The sequence below is a fragment of the Cnephaeus nilssonii genome (genome assembly GCF_951640355.1).
Source record: "Cnephaeus nilssonii genome assembly, chromosome: 9".
NCBI lineage: Eukaryota > Metazoa > Chordata > Mammalia > Chiroptera > Vespertilionidae > Cnephaeus > Cnephaeus nilssonii.
This window is the reverse complement of record NC_137080.1, coordinates 10,942,076-10,963,501: the sequence shown is the minus strand read 5'-3', so window position 1 is coordinate 10,963,501 and position 21,426 is coordinate 10,942,076. Positions and strand designations below refer to the sequence as shown.

General features: G+C 42.9%; 3 protein-coding genes across 4 annotated transcripts in view; 2 read left to right on the top strand and 1 right to left on the bottom strand.

Annotated features, from left to right (window-relative positions):
- The first annotated feature begins 530 nt into the window (after positions 1-530).
- TSPYL1 (TSPY like 1) lies at positions 531-3,620 on the top strand. Its single transcript, XM_079780507.1, has one exon. It carries the CDS (start codon positions 634-636, stop codon positions 1,987-1,989), a length of 1,356 nt encoding a protein of 451 aa, XP_079636633.1. The 5' UTR covers positions 531-633; the 3' UTR covers positions 1,990-3,620.
- A 7,384-nt stretch (positions 3,621-11,004) lies between these two features.
- Positions 11,005-16,109, top strand: TSPYL4 (TSPY like 4). The gene has a single exon (XM_079780183.1). The coding sequence runs from the start codon at positions 11,062-11,064 to the stop codon at positions 12,310-12,312; it is 1,251 nt and encodes a 416-aa protein (XP_079636309.1). The 5' UTR covers positions 11,005-11,061; the 3' UTR covers positions 12,313-16,109.
- Positions 16,110-16,244: 135 nt separating this feature from the next.
- The window catches only part of NT5DC1 (5'-nucleotidase domain containing 1), a 103,078-nt gene continuing 97,896 nt past the window's right edge, over positions 16,245-21,426 (bottom strand). For both annotated transcript variants that reach the window (XM_079780181.1, XM_079780182.1), the window contains exons 11-12: positions 19,538-19,706; positions 16,245-18,916 (exon numbers count right to left, since the gene is read on the bottom strand). In XM_079780181.1, the coding sequence (XP_079636307.1) occupies positions 18,801-18,916; positions 19,538-19,706 (285 nt within the window). In that variant the 3' untranslated portion in view covers positions 16,245-18,800. The remainder of the gene's footprint in view (positions 18,917-19,537; positions 19,707-21,426) is intronic.

Genomic DNA, 21,426 nt, shown 5'->3' with positions numbered 1-21,426 from the left:
ATAAATTTAGGGTGAGCAAGGAGGAATATGCATCACTGCGTGGCCTGTGCTCCCAGTGATGGTACAGGCGGATACTGATATTTTCATGTCACTTCCACTTGGGAGAAAAGGGAAACCATCTGCGATTCATCCTGGTTTAAAAAACACAGAGAAGATGTTTGCTTTCGGACATGATGGAGTAACAGGGAACTTACCTTCTTGCCTAAAAAAAAAAAAAAAAAATACTGAAAACCAGAGAAACACGTTAATACCCTGTATGCAGTGTAGCACTGTGGCCCCTACAATGACCCCAGCTTGTGTGCTGGAGGCAGTTTCCAGATGCATTGTGGGGAGGGCCCTCAGTGCTGTCCAGGTCTCCGAGTCCCTTGTACATTTATTTACAAGCGTCAGTTTATCGCTCCAACCCATTAAATCCCTGTCAGACTGACAACGCGCTCGCGCCTGGCAACAGCCGCACCAATCCCCGGAGCAGCGAAGTCGCGCGGTGCGTTCCGCCGCTGTGACGTCAACCTCACGGAGACCCTCGCGAGACCGGAGGGTGGGCGGCGCCATTCGCCGGTTAGCACCGACTGCGGCTTCTGTGAGGAAAGCGGACGTTAACCTACGGTTGGTCTGTCTGCTACCAACACCAACATGAGCGGCGTCGATGGGGTCGAGGGGGCCCTTCACCCCCAGGCCTGCAGCCCCGATGCTCCCGACCCGGCCCCCCGACAACCCGACCCTGACCAGGGCCCGAAGCTCCGTGAGGAAACCGAGGCGTCCCAGGTGATGGCGGAGTCGGGGGAGGGAGGCTCGGAGGCCGTCGCACTCCCGCGGCCCCAGCTCCCAGAGGAGGAGGGAGCGTCGCACGACCCTGCGGCCTGTGGCCCTGCTCCCCAGGTCCCAGTCGGTGGGGGTCTCCGTTTCGGAGCGACTGAAGCGGAGCTAGAACAGGCCCCGCCTCCCGCCGGGGCCCTGGTGGCCGAGCCTGTGTCCATGGCAACGGGCGGCGGCCCGAGCAACGGCTGTCAGCTCGGCGAGCCGCGCGGCTCAGGGGCGGCGCAGGCCTCGGAAACCTGTGGCGCAGAGGAGTCGGGGTCGGAGGTGGTGGCCGAGGCGAAGGCCGCGGAAGCGAACCCGATCTCGGTAGCAGTGGCCGAGGCGATGGTGGAGAAGGAAGGCATGAAGGAGGAGGAGAAAGTAGATGAAGACATGAAGGAGATGAAGGAGGAGAAAGGAGATGAAGAAGTGAAGGAGGCGGAGGTAGAGGAGAGGCCCGTAGGCGAGGAAATAGAAATGGCGGAGGAAAATAGAGCGGTGGAGGAGGTGGAGGAGGGGGCAGGGCCCCGGCCCCCGAATGTGAATTTCCGCGTGAACCTCCGCATGAACCCGCTGGAGGCCATCCAGCAGGAACTGGACACGGTGAATGCTCAGGCCGACCGGGCCTTTCAGCAGCTGGAGCAGAAGTTTGGACGGATGCGTCGACACTACCTGGAGCGGAGGAATTACATCATTCAGAACATCCCGGGCTTCTGGGTCACTGCCTTTCGAAACCATCCCCAGTTGTCCCCCATGATTAGGGGCCAAGACGCCGAGATGTTAAGATACATAACCAACTTGGAAGTGAAGGAATTCAGGCACCCGAAAACTGGCTGCAAGTTCAAGTTCTTCTTTCGAAGAAACCCCTTCTTCAGAAACAAGCTGATTGTCAAGGAATATGAAGTCAGAGCGGGCCGAGTAGTGTCTCTTTCCACTCCGATCGTGTGGCGTCGGGGTCATGAACCCCAGTCCTTCATTCGCAGAAACCAAGACGTCGTCTGCAATTTCTTCACCTGGTTTTCAGACCACAGCCTTCCGGAGTCTGACAAGATTGCCGAGATCATCAAAGAGGACCTGTGGCCAAATCCTCTGCAATACTACCTGTTGCGCGAAGGAGTCCGTAGAGCCAGACGTCGCCCACTAAGGGAACCAGTGGAGATCCCCAGGCCGTTTGGGTTCCAGTCTGGTTAAACTTCGTCCTTGGGACTCCCTCTGCACAAGGTCCCCTGACACTTGCTGAAACCTGTGCTTGAGCAACAGAAATGGGTGGTATACCTTCTACTGTTTTTTCCTGACATTTCTAAAACCTGTTTTCTCTGGACATTTGTTTTCTCAACCGCAAGATTGGGACCTTCATGGCTTTGCTTCTTCACCTCTACACAGCCTGACTTTTTCCACTTATACACAACCTTCATGCTGTTCTGCATCACTATCACATTCTGCAAGGCCATGATTCACACTGCTGCGAAGCCAAGTAAATATGCTGTAAATTTCACTGCTTTTTTTCTGCACTGCTTGGACTCTCTTTGTTTCCAGGGCCTCTGGTCTGGCTCTTACCATCTGGGATTCTAGCTTTGTCTAGAGGCCTGTTCTACCCACTCTGCTCAGCAGGGCAGGCATATAGCCTGTGGACTTTTGGAGAAAATAAAACAACCAGAGACACTGGAGAGCAGCAGTGGGCCACTTGGTCTTTGTGATTTATGTGACTCCATTGCTTCCCTTGTACCTCTGGTCACCTATTGGTGCCTGCTTCTGGCTGTGCCCACTCCTCTTAGCCTGCTGCCTACTCGATGAACATCTTCCAGACCATTGTCAGCTCCTCTCATTTCTGGTAAACCAGAATCTCCAGAACTGGTGGTGGACCCAAGTTTCCTGCTAGCACAAATTTCCTTTCCAGCCTTTCCATTCCTCTACCCAAAAGGCAGGCATCTCAGTTCCTCACCCCCTCTCCCTTTGATCCCCATCATCCAAGAGCCCTACTTCAGGGAAGTGGTTGAGGTGACAGTTTAGACCTTGTCCTTATGACAAGTATAAGGATGGTGTCCAGGCTTTCTCAGCATCTAGTGAATTCACACAAAACTTAGGTACCTCTCTGTACCTCCATTCCTCATCCTGATGTAACTGTCAGGATAGCAGTACACTTTCTGTGTGTCCCTTATCTCAAAGAAAAAAACAACAACACTTAGAAACATCTGCAAAAGCAGATCTTTTAGTTAATTTGGCTCTCCTTGATTTCCAGGGACACTTCGACTGGTTGCCTCCCCACATGCCCTGACCAACGAGAGCTGGGAATGAATCTGCAACCCAGGTATGTTTTCTTGACTGGGGATTGAACCCTCAACCCTTTGGTGTAGTGGGTCAGTGCTCTAACCACTGCACACACTGGCCAGGATTTTTTTTTATGTTGTTAATTTTTACCCAACGATATTTTTTCCATTGATTTTGAGAGAGTTGGAGGGAGGAAGAGGGTGTGAAAGAGAGAAACATCCATGTGAGACTGCAACCCAGGTATGTTTTCTTGACTGGGGATTGAACCCACAACCCTTTGGTGTAGTGGGTCAGTGCTCTAACCACTGCACACACTGGCCAGGATTTTTTTTTTTTTTATGTTGTTAATCCTCACCCAACGATATTTTTTCCATTGATTTTGAGAGAGTTGGAGGAAGGAAGAGGGTGTGAAAGAGAGAAACATCCATGTGAGACTGCAACCCAGGTATGTTTTCTTGACTGGGGATTGAACCCACAACCCTTTGGTGTAGTGGGTCAGTGCTCTAACCACTGCACACACTGGCCAGGAATTTTTTTTTTTTTTATGTTGTTAATCCTCACCCAACGATATTTTTTCCATTGATTTTGAGAGAGTTGGAGGAAGGAAGAGCGTTGTGAAAGAGAGAAACATCCATGTGAGAGAGATGTCGATTGGTTGCCTCCTGCACACACCCCAACCAGGGCCAGCAGCAAACCTGCAACCCAGGTACATGCCCTTGACCTTGACCAGGAATCGAATTGGCAACTCTTCAGTGCTTGGGCCAACACTCTGATCACTGAACCACACTGGCAAGGGTGAGAAGAGTTATTTAAAGAAATACAACTTTTGATGTTTTCTCTATATTTTCATTTGACTTAATTTATGGAGATAAATACTGTGTCTTTTATTTCACTAATACTTAATAAAATCCTGTTATTTTCTGTTTTTGCTTACTAGGAAAATTGAGTTATACAAGCTTTCTTTGCTTTTGTTTGGGAACATTTAGAAAAATCATTTTTCCAGATATAGAGACTTAAATGAATATTCATAATGGTTTTCAACTTGTTCTTGTTTCTGTCAAAACTGCATTCTTAGAAATATAAATAACTTGATCTTGTCAGATTATCAAGACTTTGGAAATTATTGTCTTCATGGAAAAATAACCTGCAAAAACAGTGTGGTTTGATTGTCTTGCTTGATAATTTGCCCTGGTAACAACTTATTAACAATTTAGCTTAAGTACTGGAAGATTGCTCTGTCAAATTGGAAGTGTACCAATAACATATTTATATTTACATATATGCATGATGTTAAAATAAAAGTATGTTACTCTGTTAAGAGTTCTTATTTTTCACCCTGTCAACAAACATGCTTGAAGAAATTATTAGAGAGAACAGATTATGGAATTTAATAAAGTTCTTCAATGAACACAACAGGCATTATCCCAAAAGTAAAATAAAATATGGCACACTACTATACCTTGAAAAGTAGGGAGGGATGTTCCTTTTGTTTACTTTAAAATGTCAACAATTGTAACTGCTTATTCATGTCAGTTTTTCCCCAAACACTTTGTGCAGCACCCCCATTCCACTCCAACCTTCACTTCCTTAAAGCTTCCATTTTTGTCTATATAGATAATAGTTTCAGGTCACTCAGGCTTGTTTTAGTCATTTGTGCATTTATAAGCACACATTTAGAGAATTCTTATCATAAGTGATATACTCTTCTATCCCATACTTTTTCAGCTGTAGAAACTTGTTCTTCAAACCTCACCACCTTCTCTCTCTGTCAAATCCTTCAAGGTCTGTCATAAGTAACTCTTCTGTTTTACACTTTTTCTGTTCCCCTTAGGGAAGATGAAACTTTTTTATGTACTTGGTGTACTTTGTAGGATTCTCTGTTCTAGAAAATAACACAGTAATTCATTATGTTGAATTCCATGAACATTTGTTAAGGCATCTGTCAGGCCCCAGGAAGATAACAAGTGTAAGAAGAGAGAATGCATTCCATTTATTATTAAAGAACTGGGGAAAGACTGATAGGGAAACAAATAATGACAGAGTGACAAAGATTTATTCACATGTCTTTCACTGTCCCTTTCTCGTTTGGAAGTTTTGTGAAAGCAGAGATGGAAAAGGATGTTTTTTTACCTTCGTCACTACATCTAGCTTAATGTACATAGTTGTTACCAGATAAATACTGAATGACAAAATGAACAACTCAAATGGATAAAACAAAATAACCTAGTACCCAGCCAAGCATGTCAAACTTGAGGCCTGCAGGCTGCATGTGGCTCACAAGGAATATTTTTGCAGCCCAGCCAATATAATGGTATGTAAGGAATGTTTTAATAAAAATTTGTAACTTAATTTTTACAATATCCTATTATATATAACTAGAGGCCCGATGCACGAAATTCATGCAAGAGTAGGCCTTCCTTCCCCTGGCTGCCGGCACCGGCTTCCCTCTGGCACCTGGGACCCAGGCTTCCCTCCAGCCTCCAACAGGCACCAGGGACCCAGGCTTCCCTCGCAGTCCCAGCTTAGTCCAGAAGGACGTCAGGTCTAATTAGCATATTACACTTTTATTATTATAGATTATTAATAACAAACTACAATGTTTGCTAATGACTGATTAATCCTGTTGCATTAATTTCCCTTATGCCCCTTATGTGCAGGCGGACCATTTCTCTCCACTGATACTAGCAGCGAATATTTAAGCAGCCGATTGCCATGTCATTTGTACTGTCCTGTTTGGTGTGTGCAACAGGAAATATTTCGCTTTCTGAGAACAGGAAAAGTAGGTTTATTTGCATTATGCTTATTTGTGCAGTTATTCAGTGTCTGGTAAGTTACTGTTCAAGAAAAAATTTTTATTAAATGTACTTTATGTTAATGATTACTCATTTATTTTAGCCCTTTGCATTCAGCTAAATAAAACTTTATTTAAATATCTAAATCTGTGCTTCCATGAAAAATGAAGCTTTTTTTTTTGGGGGGGGGGTGCTCACATAAACTTAAACCTTATTTATTTGGCTTTGTTAACCTTTGAGTTTGACATGCTTGACCCAGAAAGACTTTTGATGAGGTAATGAAAAGAAGAAAATGGTTTTCAAAGCATTTATGTCAAAAAAATTTACAAAGCCTTTATTAAATAAAAGCAAAAATTAGAAAAAATCCAAACACTAACATTTAACCTTTCACTTGCCATCTAAACAGAGCATCAACTATGGATCAACTTTTATGTGCTTTGTTTTTGTACATCTTAAGGTGACTATTCACCTGGAGATTGAAGGTCGTTACACTCTAGACATGTGCTGTCCAATACAGTAGCCACGAGCCATCAATGACTATTGAGCACTTTGTGTCTAGTCCAAATTGAGATCTGATTTCTCATATTTAACCATTTTTTAAATGTATCTACTGGTAAATTGTAAATTACATGGGACAGCATGGGTCTAGACTTCTTGCATATCTCAAAGTCAAAGTATATAAAAATATCTAAAAATTAAACGTTATTCTTTCTCCCCATGAAATTTTTTGTGACTTTAGGACAAGGATTATCTAGTCTAAATTCAAGTTGGGTAAAGTATAACTAGAGGCCAGTGGGTAAAAAAGGATAATGAAATAAAATGCCTTTTATAATCTTGTTCTAAGATATGTCCAATACTTTGCAAAAAGTGCTGTGTAAAACTATTTTTCTGGATATAAGTAAGGTAGATCTGGGTGCCAAACTGGCACTGATGGCTATCCTATCTAATAAAGAGGGAATATGCTAATTAACCATCACACCCTCACAAAGATGGTGGCACCCACAGCTAATAAGGAGGGAATATGCTAATTGACTGCCATGCCCTCAAAGATGGCAGCGCCCAAGTCCCCTCAGTCCCACCGAGTGCCTGCCTCCAGAGTTCCCCAGCCCCCTCATCCCCCCAGCCGCCCAGGGCTGGCCTGAGGTGCAGGCAAGCCTCTGATGGCGGGTGCCCAGCTGCCCAGGACCGCCTGAGGCTTGAGCTGCCAGCAGTGGCAGCAGCAGAGGTGTGATGGAGGCATTGCCTTCCCTTAATTGCTGGGTCACCTCCCACCCCTGAGGGCTCCCGGACTGTGATAGAGGGCAGGCCAGGCTGAGGGATCTCCCTCCAGTGCAGGGAGATCCTGCAATTTTCATGCACCGGACCTCTAGTGTGTGTGTATGTATATGTGTGTGTGTGTGTGTATATATATATATATATATATATATATATATATATATATATATATATATATATGTCTAATATGCAAAATATCCCCTCAGGAGTTCCACCAGGAGACCGGGAGTTCGATCACTATGATGTTCGCTGACCACCAGGGGGCGGCGCGGAACATGGCAGGTGACCAGCAGTGGTGGTGGCCGGGCACTGAGGGAGCAAGGGAAGGAGGAGGCGAGGAGGCAGGGATCAAGCGGGCAACACAGGCACGTGCCCTATCTGGGAATGGAACGGTGATCTCCTGGTTCATAAGTTACACTCAACCACTGAGCCACACTGAGTCTGCTTCTGTCCCTAGGTTCCCTTAAACTTGTTTAATTCTGGAGTTAGTCTCTTTCTTCAGTCTCTGGGCCTTGTCCCCCATTGGAGGTTGTTTTCACTACACCTCTGGAAGTTTTCCCAACAGATGCCAGACAAAAGAATACAACTATATAACAGATATGTGTGAAGTTCAGTAGCAAGGGAAACTGTGGTGATAGAAATCCACAGTGGTTGCCTGAGGGTTTGGGAGAATAAATGGGAAGAAACATGAGGGAATTTTTAGAGGATAGTAATGCTCCATATCTTGACTTGGGTGATGATAACACAGATGTATTTATTTGTCAAATTGTGCACTTCAGATCCATGCATTATAGTGTATGTAAATTATAACCTCAATAAATAGCATTTTAAAATACTGTTGGGACTAAAACACTGGAACTCCATTTGCTCATCTCCAGTATTTTGACTTCTCTCCTGTGCTTAAATACTAGTTGCTAACTCTACTTGCAAGAACTCATTTGTAAGGTCTTCTTGCTGCTGTATAATTTCATTTATAATTCCAATCTTGGAATTACTTTTTAACTTTTTCTCTCTCAATTCCAGGCCAAAGTTGATCTCTCTAGATATTCCCTTAATTTACAAACTTAGAGGTTCTGTCATCCTCTAGTTACTAAAGTTCAGTCTGCTCTGGACAATATGTCCTGAAGAAGTACTAACATAATAATTTCCCTGGGGCACTGTCAAGAATCTCCCTGAGTTTCCCTCTCCATTTCTGCACATTCAAATGCCTATAAGATGCTTTTCTGACCTTCCTTATTCGGGCCCTTCTCTCTGACTCTTCAGTTCCAACCGAACTCCTTTCCATTACCTTAAAGAAGTGGATTTGGGAACCACAAGGGGTGGTTCCTAGACCAGCAGCAGTAGTAGCAGCAGCAGCACCACCACCACCACCAGAATCTTGTTAGAAATGCAAGTGCTAGAACCCCATTTCTTACCTACTGAATAAAAATCTCAGGAAGTGGAGCCTAGCAACTGTGTTTTAACCAGCACTATAGGTGATTCTGATGCACAATAAAGTTTGGGAATCTCAACTCTATTGCAGCTCCTGCTTCATCTATAGTTGATTGTTTTCACTATAAAAACAAAATAAGATATTTACCTACAAACAAGGCAGAGTAGTGTCAAAGAATAACTCAAAGTCACAAAGTCAATTACAGCACATTGTTTACTTGTTTACATGGAGAACAAATCAGTAGATTGGTTTTACCCCACTGTGCCCTGCCAGCACAGCCAAGGGTTCGGCGAGCCTGAGGGAGGGCGGTGAAGGATGTAGAAAAGACAGGCAAAGAGAATAAGCTGGGTCTAGGTGGATCTCCTGTGCTTGGCTAAGGCCACAGAGAAAAGATCCAGACTGCAAGCTGAGCCTTTATTTTATGGCCAGAGGTAAACAAGGTAGTGGTCATCATAGTTGCAATGTTCTTGTGAGTTTTACTTGTTTTGGCAGCACTTTCTGCACCTCCCACAGCCCATTAGCTACCCAGGAAGGATCTAGGGAGCGTCATAAGGTCAAGCTTAATTATGCTAAGAGGGCTGTGCCCTTTGAGCTGGGACTTGTTGGTGGCTTTGCCAACAGGTCAGTCCGAAGCTTTACCCTATAGCCGCTCCCTACACTCCACAAAAGCAAAAATGGGATTTATTAAAAGAAAGAGGAAAGAAGGAGAGAAAACTAATTGTAGCCTGGGAAGAGTGAATCCTGTTTGCACAATTTTTGATTGGGTAACTGATTAGCTGGCAGTAGTCATCTGGGCAGTCTGTCCTTAGCAGGCTGACTAGGAGTAAAAAAAAATTGTTTAGCCAAAACTGGTTTGGCTCTGTGGATAGAGCGTTGGCCTGGGGACTGAAGAGTCCCAGGTTCGATTCCGGCCAGGGGCATGTACCTTGGTTGCGGGCACATCCCTAGTGGGGGGTGTGCAGAAGGCAGCTGATCGATGTTTTTCATCGATGTTTCTAACTCTCTATCTCTCTCCCTTCCTTTCTGTAAAAAATCAATAAAATATATTTTAAAATTATTTATGAATTCTCTGGTAAACCTTTGTGAGCTAAACTAAGACTGTGAAGGACTGTATTGTCTTTCCAGCAGCACTTCATTCTTAGTTGGACAAAATCTGCACTACTTCCCTTATTAAAAATCTCAGTATAACTGCTGCTTTTCTCTAATTCCTTTTCCCCGAAGTCCTTACTTCTTAGGGGATCCACTTCTAAGCCCTTCTTTGAAAGTGATCATAATATGGGGCGCTCTGTAGTGGAGTTTCTACTTCAATGGGTCATCACAGCAATTTTCTAATATGAATTTAAGATGTTAAACAAAAATATGCAAACTTTTAGTTTTCCTTCCTTCTTGCATTTTCTAAGGACTAACACCAGTATTTTCACACCCCAACAAACCAATAAAACAACAGATGGTAGTGACATTACTACCTAATGAACTGCCTGAACTGACCTGAATAGAGAGTAACCTTTCTTACTTTTTAAGTAAATATTTTAACATTAACATTTTAAATATTACTTCAAATATTTTAATTAAGGCATTTAATAGCTTTAGTGCCTGCAAACAGTTGATCATTTCTTCTGCAATGAATTATCACAGAAGCCAATTTTGGTAAATATTTGCTGGCTTCATGCCCACAGGCATTATGAAGCAAGAACTTTTTTAGATTAAGATTATAATCTGAGGATAAGCAACATATAATATGCATAATTTTAGAAATTAAAATCTCCTGAGATTACATTTCTTCCAGTAATGCTTAAAGGCTGAATTTGCACACTCGTGTGTGTGTCTAAGTCACCCCTAAATAAGGAAAATACACTATCTTTCTACTTATACAGTGAAGAGGAAATATTGTCCAATTACTTTGTAGGTGTTGGCCAAAGTATATAAACTTAAAAAAAAATTGAAATTATCCTTTATGATGTCTTCTTGGGATGAGGGGTTTCCCTTTCAGTTGCTCCTAATTATTTACATGATCACACTTAACACAGTAACACTTCACTTTTCTTAAACCTCAAAGTCTGTTCATCTCAATTCTTTGTAAATAGCCATGCATCTGTACATTAAAGAAGGCCTGGGCATTGCTGAATCCACTTTATACCTGAGAAGCCCTATGAGCGGACTTGAATATACAGTCACTAACGCCTTAGAAAATCCACATGAGCAGAACTCGCCCGTGCTGGAGCTTGCTGCATCTATTCCTGAAAGCCAAACCTCCTCCAGACTGACAAAACGGAAAACATTTTGTAACATAAAGACAATGGACTGACTACCCATGAGGGCCAGCATCACCACCAGGAGCAGTTATTTCTCGCGCGACAGTCAGACGCTGCCGTCCTGACGTCACCGGTTGCCATGGCAGTATCCTCCCCGACCGGGCGCGAGGGGCGGCGCGAGGGGCGGAGCACCACCTCTGCAGCGGACGAGGCTCGCTCTCCGGCAGGTCTGACTCGAACCAAAATGAACGGTCTGGGTGAGGCCAGCAACCCCGCCGCCGCTGAAACCTGCGGCCCCGCCACTCCGGACCGGGCCCCGGCACGTCCGGACCTAAACCCCCGCCGGAGCGAGGACGCGGAGGCGCCGCGGGGGATGGCGATGGCGCACACAGGTGAGCGCGGCGTGCGGAGCCCCGCGGAGGGGGGCGCACCCCAGGCCCCCTCGGGCTGTGGCCCCGTGCTCGGCCATCGGGTGGCCAGGGGTCGTGAGGCGGCCGCCAAAACGGACCCGAAGGAGGCTCGGCCTCCCGCCGAGGGGCTGGACGCCGCCCCCGCCTCCCCCTCGGTGGCTGCCGACAATAGCCCGGAAAATGGCTGTCAGCCGGGAGGGCCGAGCGGCCCTGCCGGGGAGAAAGCTCCAGAAGCCTGTGACGCAGAGGGATCGGGGTCTCAGGTGATGCCCGGGGCTACGGCCAAGGACGGGATGACAAAGAAGGGCGCCATCTCTTCGGCGGCCGTGGAAAAGGAGGGAGTCGCCGAGGAGGCTGCGGAGGAGGAAAAGAAATTGACACCGAAGGAGAAAAAGGTGGTGGGAGGAGGGAAAGAGGAGGCGCGGGCTAGGACCCCGAAGGCCAGTAACAGCATGGACTCGCTGGAGGCCATCGATCAGGAGCTGTTAAACGTCAATGCCCAGGCAGACAGGGCCTTCCTCCAGCTGGAGCGCAAGTTCGGCCGCATGCGGAGGCTCCACATGCAGCGCCGAAGTTTCATCATCCAGAACATCCCTGGCTTCTGGGTCACCGCCTTCGGGAACCACCCCCAGCTGTCACCTATGATCAGTGGTCAGGATGAAGAAATGATGCGGTACATGATCAACCTGGAGGTGGAGGAGCTTAAGCACCCCAGAGCAGGCTGCAAATTCAAGTTCATCTTTCAGAGCAACCCCTACTTCCGAAATGAGGGGCTCGTCAAGGAATATGAGCGCAGATCCTCCGGCCGGGTGGTGTCTCTCTCCACTCCGATCCGCTGGCACCGGGGCCAGGACCCCCAGACCCACATCCACAGGAACCGGGAAGGGAACACGATCCCCAGTTTCTTCAACTGGTTCTCAGACCACAGCCTCCTGGAATTGGACAGGATTGCTGAGATTATCAAAGGAGAACTGTGGTCCAATCCCCTGCAGTATTACCTGATGGGCGAAGGGCCCCGAAGATTTCGAGACCCAGGGAGGCAGCCAGTGGAGAGCGCCCGGGCCTTCCGGTTCCAGTCTGGCTAACTCCTGGCCTGGGAGAAGCTCCCGCACCGTTTCCTGCCCACCTCCTCTTGGATCCTGTGCTTAGCCAATCGCATGCTCACTCCCATCTGCTTTCTCTTCACACGGGATTATTTTGTTCTTTGGTTCTTCTAAGTCTTCAATCAGTTGCAAGATTATCGCTTCTATGTCTGTGCTCTTCTTCCTCTGGGCTTCCTTGCTGTTCTGCAAAGTGTTACCTGTTCCAAGTGCATGGCCTTGTGTTGCTTTTGTGCCAAGCACGAGATGCCGTAGATATATGCACTGACTTCCTTTGCATGCCTTGGGCCCGGTCTGTGACGATGGTCTTTCCCCAGGTTCTCCAGTGGTTATCTACCACATGTTAACTTGATATGTATCTTTGCAAAAAACTAGCTGGGCTTCATGCTTTATGCTGGCTGTGCTCCTATACCTGGTACTCTGGGGGCAAGATCTTTTGAGCTTCACCACTGCAAGATGAAGCTGCTCTAGATGATGCCAGCCATCAACCCAAACTGGACATTCCAGGCTACCACTAACTGGTTCCCAGCTGCCTTCCTGGGCGTATGCCATCCAACCTGCTGGTTATCCGGCAGAATAAGCAGGTGGCTGGTGGGTAGCTGATGGTCTTGAGTGAGGTAGCAGATGACAGGCATACTGTGTCATGTTGATCTTATGCCTTTGGTCTTTGTACTGTGACCAAGCACTGGTGAGTATGAAAGCTGGGCTGTGACCTCCCCAAACCCGTTTTCAGTCTTTTGGATGAGCTTTGCCCACGTACCATAGCCTGCCTCTTGAGGAACTATCTGTGGACTGAAGCCCCCAGGCAGCACACAGGAACCCCCCCGCCCCCTTAACCCCTCCAAATGGTTACTCATAAACCCACTGGCTGTCAGTGTGACAGTGCCCAAAGCAAGGCTGAAACGGAGGTCCCTTCCAACAACCTTTCTGAGTCCTGGCCAATAACCCCCCTTAATCTAGGCAACTTTGTTAGGCATCCCCTTCCTTACCTATTCTAAGCATGACGAAGTTGCTAGGCTGGGGGCACTGAGGACGATGTGTTCCTGCCCCTCTTCCTCCTGCCCCCCTTCTCTCCCTCCCTCCTTGTCTCATAGCCCCCCTTTCCTCCCCGTCCTCCCTCAAGCAGCAGTTACAGTTCAGAAACAAACAAAACTAGTAAAGCAGGGTTTTTGTTTCATTTGCTCTCCCCTTGATTGTATCCAGAGGGAGAAAGCTACTGTATAATAGATTCCCCAGATCTCATTGCCCTCTTCTGCCCTCATGCTTCCACCCCACTTCCTTAAGCAAGATCTAAATGTTCCAAAGGGAGACCTATGGGTAAATTGTTTAGTTATGCAGTGTTCTTTTAGCCCAACTTTGACAACCTCATCCTTTCTCATTATTGACCAAAACCTCCTGCGTTTTTTAATCTTTACTGTGAGAAGCTGGGAGGTGAGACGGAAGCACTTCACAGAGATGGGTTCAAGACTCACCACAGGTTGTGATATAAAACCACCAAAAATCAGTTTGACTCTACTTTCCTAAAGATGGCAATTCTTTTTGGGGGCCTTGAACCACTTAGAAATAACCCCAAGGCAGCATTTTGTGGGTCAGCCCTGTGTTCTGTACTATTTTATTACAGCCCTGATGTCTTAAGGGCCTCCATCCTACTGCCTGGCCCTTGGCTCAGTCCTCAGCTTCCTCCTTTCCTTCCCTGCTTCTGCCCTAACAAAAGGGAGCAGGCTGCCGTCTGCCTTGTGGCAGATGCCGTCTTCCTCCTAGCGTGTAAGGAGATATGTGGCCCCTCGGGATTTTCAGACAGGTTCTAGTCTGTGGGACAACTGTGTGTCAGGGCTGTGTTCTGGAGGGGTATGGTGTGCTGATGACATCCACCCTTACCCTTTCTCCTTTCTGGGTGAAGGCCTGGCCATAAGCTCCCCACGGCTTGGGAAATCTGGGTACAGAGCAGTGGGGAGTATGCTCTAAGCTGGAGAAACTGAAAGCCAGAAACAAACGAGCCTGCTGTGGAGTGGCCTTGGGAAGGCAGGCAGGGAAGACTGGAACCCTGCAGGTTCGGGGGGAGAGGGGAGGCCCAAGGCTCTGCCCAGGAGATGTGGGAAAATCAAAGTGGTTATTTAAAGAGGATTTCTCCCTAGTTTTTCCTATATCCTTGAATTCACCAGATTTTTATACACATAAATGCAAGTCTAGATGTTTTCTATTATTCTAGGAGTGACCTTTTATATGTGGAAGATTGATGGTATTTGTTTATTTCACTGTGTTTGAGTAAAATCCTATTAATTCCTTTCTCCATTTTTGCCTGCTGGCAGAATTGACAATTACAGCCCTCTTTTTGTTTTTGTTTTTGCTTGTAATTGAGAATGTGTGCAAAAATATCACTCATTTCCTGTGCAGAATGAAGACTTCTGTGAATATTATTAATATATCAGCTTGTTCTGGTCTATCTTCGTATATAGCTCTATCCTTAGAAGTAGAATTGGAATAATGTGATCTTCGAAGAGTCTGAAATTGTGCAAATGTTGCTGTCTTGTGAAAGTAATCTCAAGAAGAAAAACGTAACCTTCTTATTTGATATTTCTTGCCCTCGTAGTAATGTGGTACTTGATATTTTATGTTCCTAATCAGTGTAAGTGCTTGTAGAATTGCTCTGTCAAATTAGACAAGGGTCCTTTTGTCTTCTCCTATGTGCTCAAAGGAAAAGTAAAATCTGTCAGTCTGCTGTATTTCTTGTTTTCACCAAAATAAAAATTAATAAAGTTGTATGTTGTCTAGGTTAATATAAGGTTGAAGTTATCAAATGGTCACAGTAAGCATCATTCTGAAGGTTAACAAAAGAGGCAACAGCTACCAAACTTTCTAAGATTTTTTTTTTCTTTCTTGGAAAATGGTAAATAGGCCCACTGCAGCTGCATACTCATGGACATAATTTTATTTCTGTACAACCAGTGATTCAACATGGTGATTCCTTTTAACAGGCACTTAGGAATGTATCCCTTCACTAATGTATTAAACTTTGTTAAGCTTTGATCTTTACCAAGAAACTACCAAGGCCAAAATACCAAGAAAGTAAAATCAAGTTTCTTAATGAGTCTGAGAATAGGTGCCTGGTACAAAAACCTGATTATCAAGCAATCTGTGCTGCTGTTAATTTAAGTAATAACCCAACTTCTCTATAGGCCCAGATATCCCATATTCCACTAAGTTTCCTTGCACCAGTTTTCATTATTCCTTCTCCATTTTGGTTTCCTCAGCACAAGAGAGGGAGATTTGCTAAGTATTCAAGGTGAACATTTGAACTTGACTATGAAGAAAGAGTAAACCTGCTTATCGATGCCTTACAAGTTATTTTAGGACAGAGCCCATGTCTTCATTTCTAATCCCTTACATGTCTCAGCATGGTGATCATTAAATTGAAATGTAGTTTTAGACAGACTAAGAATCAGTCTAAATCCAATGTTGGAAGAGTTGGCCAACCAACAAAGAGCATGATTTTTGGGGTCAAATTTAGGCTCATGTACAGATTCTGTTGCTTAGAAACCATACAACTTTGAAGGAGCATATAATCTAACCTCTGTGAATTTTCATTTCCTCATCTGTAAATCAGTAATGACACTCTTTATATGGTTGCTGTAGGGAGTAAATAAGGTATATAAAATAGCATGGTAAGGAGTCAGCACACATTGCTATTATATTTTTACCATATTTCTGAGGGTGAATCTAGAGACCAAGAATTTACCTTTTTGAAATCACCCTTTATGGACTGGACCATACCCAAGGGTTTTTAAGGGAAGCAACTGGACCACATCAGGTGAGCGCTCTCAAATATATCCCAGTCTTGCAGTGATCTAGTAGCCAACTCTATGATAACCTTGTTATCAAGAGCCTGAGAAAAGGTACGGAAATGCTACTGCAACATCCTATTTTTTTTTTTTTATTAAAAAAAAAGCTATTCATGTGATTCTAACAATCAGTTCTATCCAAAGAGACAGATTTACATTCCATTTTTTGCTGGCTGGTTATATAAAATAACCAGGTTTTTTTTTTTTTTTCATTCAAACAAGTTCACTAAAAGTATGTGTATACATATATAGTACATATATATGCTTTAAATTGAGGGTTATTGTGGGATGTGAATTGAGTTTAACAAACTCAGCAGATGATATTAGATTGTAATTATAGGTTCAGTTGAAGTTTCCGCTGCCTCAGTATTCTAAATACCAAATTCTGACAAGTTGTTTGACCACTGTGTCATTCAGAGCTTTCCTCTGTGGCCGGCAAAGGAAACCCCAGCTCCCTTGACCATTATTTTCAGTATCTTTTAGATTATGAATGTTTACCTGTATGCTAATATTAAACTTAAGTCTTCTGCCTATTTGCACAGTTTTCCTGCATTTAGTCATGACTTTATTAAGAAGATATAGCTTTTCTTTCATAAGATTCTCTTTTTAATTTTTATAGTACCATTTTTTGGATGATTTTAAACCTTCATGTCCAATTAGAAACACCGGCACTTTTTAAAAGTGAAATAAAAATTTTAAAAGTCTAATTACAGCCCAAAAGAAAAACAGCATTCATTATTATCAATGACTGTCCCTGTTATAAAGTTGGAAGGAAACTTGGAAGTAAACTCTAACCTCTTTCGACAAGATAGGGAAAACTGAGGTCAAATTAGGTGGGTAACTTGTTCAGATTCTTTAGGTAGATACTAGTAAAAGTAGGACTAGAACTTCTTTCTGATTTGATTGAATTTTTTCACTCCTCACAGTGGCCCAAAAAGGACAATTAACTTGTTGTTTTAGGGTTCTATGTTAGCAACAGTAGTTTATAAGCACTTAAAGATGTATTATTCTTTGCCATCTATGAAATAAACATCTAAGGAAAAATAGCTTTATTTTTTAAAAGAAATCAAATGTGTACTGAACGTATACATGAGACAGTATCCATCATTCAGCCGTAAGCTTGATTGTGTATACTCATTATCATAGTCCAATGTGATTTTGGAAATCAAGTTCCAACACATTATTTTTACTAGTTGATATCAAAGAAAGTTATTGACTTTGAGGAAATAATTTCAGTAACTGTTTACCTACCCTGAGATATTCATCCCCACAATATATTTGGGATTATTTTTGAGCATTTAAAAGGCTTTAAGTATCTTTCCAGTGTATGCATTAATATGCTAAATTCTCTACTATAGTCCAAGTAAAATAATGATGGTGATGAATGTTTTCTGTTACTGCTCATGCTGGACAGAGTGAAATTACAACATAAAGAGTAGCCAGGATTGATATTATAAACACCGTCTGGCTCCAAACATCTTGCAACAAATAGCTACTAATATGACTATGCACAGCACATAGAACACAATAATCATATAACCATACACCCTCTTGAAGCAGTTTTTCTCAACCTTTTTTTCCATTATCACCCCCCTCTCTCCCAAGGAGAAAAATTAAATTTAACTCAAATTAAGTTTAATTAATAAATTTAACTTTATATTCCTCCTTAATGAGAAAAATACTAAGGAATAAGATTTTATTGGGTAATGCTGAGCTTTGAAGGGCTATATTCCATTTACATTATCTTTTTTTTTTTACCCTAAGAACCAATTTCTTTTCCTTTTGAGAATACATGCTTTAAAGTGAATGAAAATGGATTAGACAGCCTTTAACATTATTGGGGGTGAGGGGGAAGAGGGTGAACCCTAAGGATAACATTGGAGGTTGAAATAGTTGGTTTCTGGTATCATCTCTGTCCCATCCTGGCTGCATGGTATCAGAAGAAATCATGTCTCTATTCCTAGCTTTGGAAAACAAAAGAACAGCATAAAACCTAGTAGCTTGGAAAAATCAATTAATCTTGCTGGACTCAGTGTCCTTGGGTAAACTGAAGGAGGTGTAGATGAGTTTTCCCAATCCTGGCTGCATTTTCCTGGGGCATCTAAAAGATGTCAATGTCCATCTACATACCCAGACTAAATAAACCAATCTCTAGAAGTTAAGGCCCAGCCAGTGGGTCTCAAACTTGAGTGAGAATCAAAATAGTATTAAACACAGATTGCTGGGTCCCATTTCCAGAGTTCTAATTCTGTAGGTCTGGGTTGGGGCCCGCAAATTTGCATTTCTATCATATTCTCAGGTGACGCTATGCTAGTGGTTAGAGACCACACTTTGAGAGCCACTGGCTTAGACATAGGTGTAAATATGTGTGTGTATGTGTGTCCCCAGGTGAATTCTAACCTCAGGACTATTGGTATACAAAATGTTACCAAAGTTCTTTTCAGTTCTAAGACACTGAGATTTTGATATAATGAGAGTTGTTGGACATCTGTAGAAAGAGGACCTATGGAAAAACATCAATTTCTTGATCAATTTTCATTAAGAATCTGTTCCTATAAAGCATTTTACAGTATTTGTTTTACAGTACATTTGCTGCATATACGGTTCTTCACTTCATATTTCAGTAAAGATAAGTTATTTGTTTGTCAATGTTTCAAAACTTGATAAGGCCAATGGAGGGTTTGGATAGTAGCCAGCCGTTTTTGAACTGTTTGAAGAGAACCTTGTAAATTTGTAGTCCAGGGGTAATTCTGGGGAAAAAACACACAATTTGATTATTCTGCAGGTCTCAAAAGGCCTTTCATAAATATAAACATCAATATTTGATAATCATTGATAATAAAACTTATTTTTTAGAGTCTAATAAGTTTAATATTTCTTTTGTCACCTGGATAGGTTGTACCTAGGATGAAGAGTAAAGATGTCTTTCCCTATAAAATTTACAATATTGAAGTCAAATTACATTTAGAGATATTGTAAATCATCTTCAGAACTCAAACTAGTAAGTTTAATTTTAATATCCTCCATGCACAAAAGTTTATAAATAAAATAAGGATGATCATCTCAATTTTTTAAATTTAATCTCTAAGGCCCTACTCAGAGGATCATATAATTGGTAAAGGAAAACTAATAATCTTCATAGTCCTTAAAAATAAAAGTTACTGCCCGGCTGGCGTGGCTCAGTGGGTGAGCATCGACATATGAACCAAGGAGGTCATGTACCCAGGTTGTGCGGGCTGGAACCCCAGTGGGGGTGAATGAGAAGTAGCCAATCAATGATTTTCTCTCATCGATGTTTCTATCTCTCCTCCCCCTCTCTGAAATCAATTAAAAATATATTAAAAATAAAAAAAAACCATTTTCCCCTTTACCTGCTATTGCTTCAATACTTGGAATTGCAATAGTGCTGTAAGTACTGATTCTCTTACAGGACCACGTAGAAACCAAAGAGTCTTCTGTGTTTTCCAGTCCCGAAATGGAATCAGTAAAAAATGAGCCCCATTTTTTAGATAATGAATATAGAGGCTTTCCCTTCTGTCCCTGAAACGAGAGGATAGAACAATAAAAACTGATTAATGTTCAATCTCATTATAATTTTTCCCTGCTAAGTAAATAAAAATTAAAAATCAGAAGGATTTGTTTCCCGTAACCAAACTATATATTATTTAAAAAGCCCCTTCCTCTGGCTTTGTCTGGGAACCCTTCTCATCCTATGGGATCGAGCCTTTTCCGGCCCTTCTCATCCTTTGGGTTTGGGCCTTTCCCAGGATGTTTTCCTTGATCTCCTACCCGCAGGCTGGATTAGGTCACTTCCTCCATTTTCCTACGTCCCGAATTTATACTATTTCTCATACTGTTTCACCCTTGACTGATCATGATTCTTAACTACATAAGGTTAAGAACTTATGTATTTATGTATCCCTAAGTCTTAGTGCCTAGGACAGAGTAGGCACATAAAAATTGTGGACTAAATTAAAGACCCATTCAAAAAATACTCCTCAGTGTTTTATGGATATGACATAAAATTAAGAATTGAAAAAAATCCTATCTCATCCATATAATCTATATATATAAAAGGCTAAGTGACCGACCATCTGTCTGTCCGACCGACTGACCAGCCGGTACATATGATGCGCACTAGCAATTTAAAAATAAACTTTGACTCGCACATGCACAATACATATAAAGCTCTTGCTGGCGCCAATCGCATGCGAAGCCAGAATGTATCTGAAGACCAACTATTGGCACTTTGTTGTTTTTATATCATGTTTTTGTTATTTTTATATCATGTCTGTTTTTATATCATTATTTATTATTCAATTTATATATTATTTTCATACACATTTTACTAATTTTCTTTCATCTCTGACACTTCTACTATAGAGAAAGGGTGAATAGCAATATTAAAATATTTTGTATTTTAATTTTACAATACTATACTATATAGACTATTTTGACATGTAATTTTTTACAGTAACGTGATTACCGCACAAATCTTTCTTCTAATTTCCTTTCAATGTGCACGAATCCGTGCACCAGGCCACGAGTCTGGATTATAAAATCTGTCATGCTCTTCGGATGAAAATTTCATTTTGGAGCACACAGTGCCCCAAATATCCCTTTAGATTCACAATTCTTTGTGCTGGAACTCGCTTTGTGAAGCAAGATGAGAATGTATGTTTGCAGATGATGGTGTTTGGAAATCATTTACCAAGAACCTATTTGGATTTCACCAAAGAGCAGTATTGAAATATGAATATCCACACTCCTATGTGTACATCTAAGATGTATTTCAATATAACTTCTCAATGTCTAAATAGCAGTTTATAGGGTAAATTTGATTATCTTTCCTAAAATAATGAGTCTGAAAAAAAAATGGCTCACATCACACATATATAGAAAATGGTCCCGCAAATGAGTGACAGAATCTAGGCTCCTCCTGATTCTTATAAAGAGAGGAAAACAGATCTATCTACCCTTTCTGGTCCAATGTAATCTGGATGCTACTATGGTCTAAATGTTTATGTTCTCCCAGAATCCATATGTTAAAATTTTAACCTCCAAAGTGATATTAGGAGGTGGGGAGGTGTCTGGAGCCCTCTGAATGGGTTAGTGCCCTTCTACCAAGTTCACTCTGGGGGCTCAGGAGTAGGTCTCAAGGAGCTGCCTAGTAGTTCAGCTAGACCCACGAAGTGAGCACAGGAGCTTCCATGGCCAAGCAAAAGAGACAGTGTCACTACAGTGAGTCAGGATCTGGCAG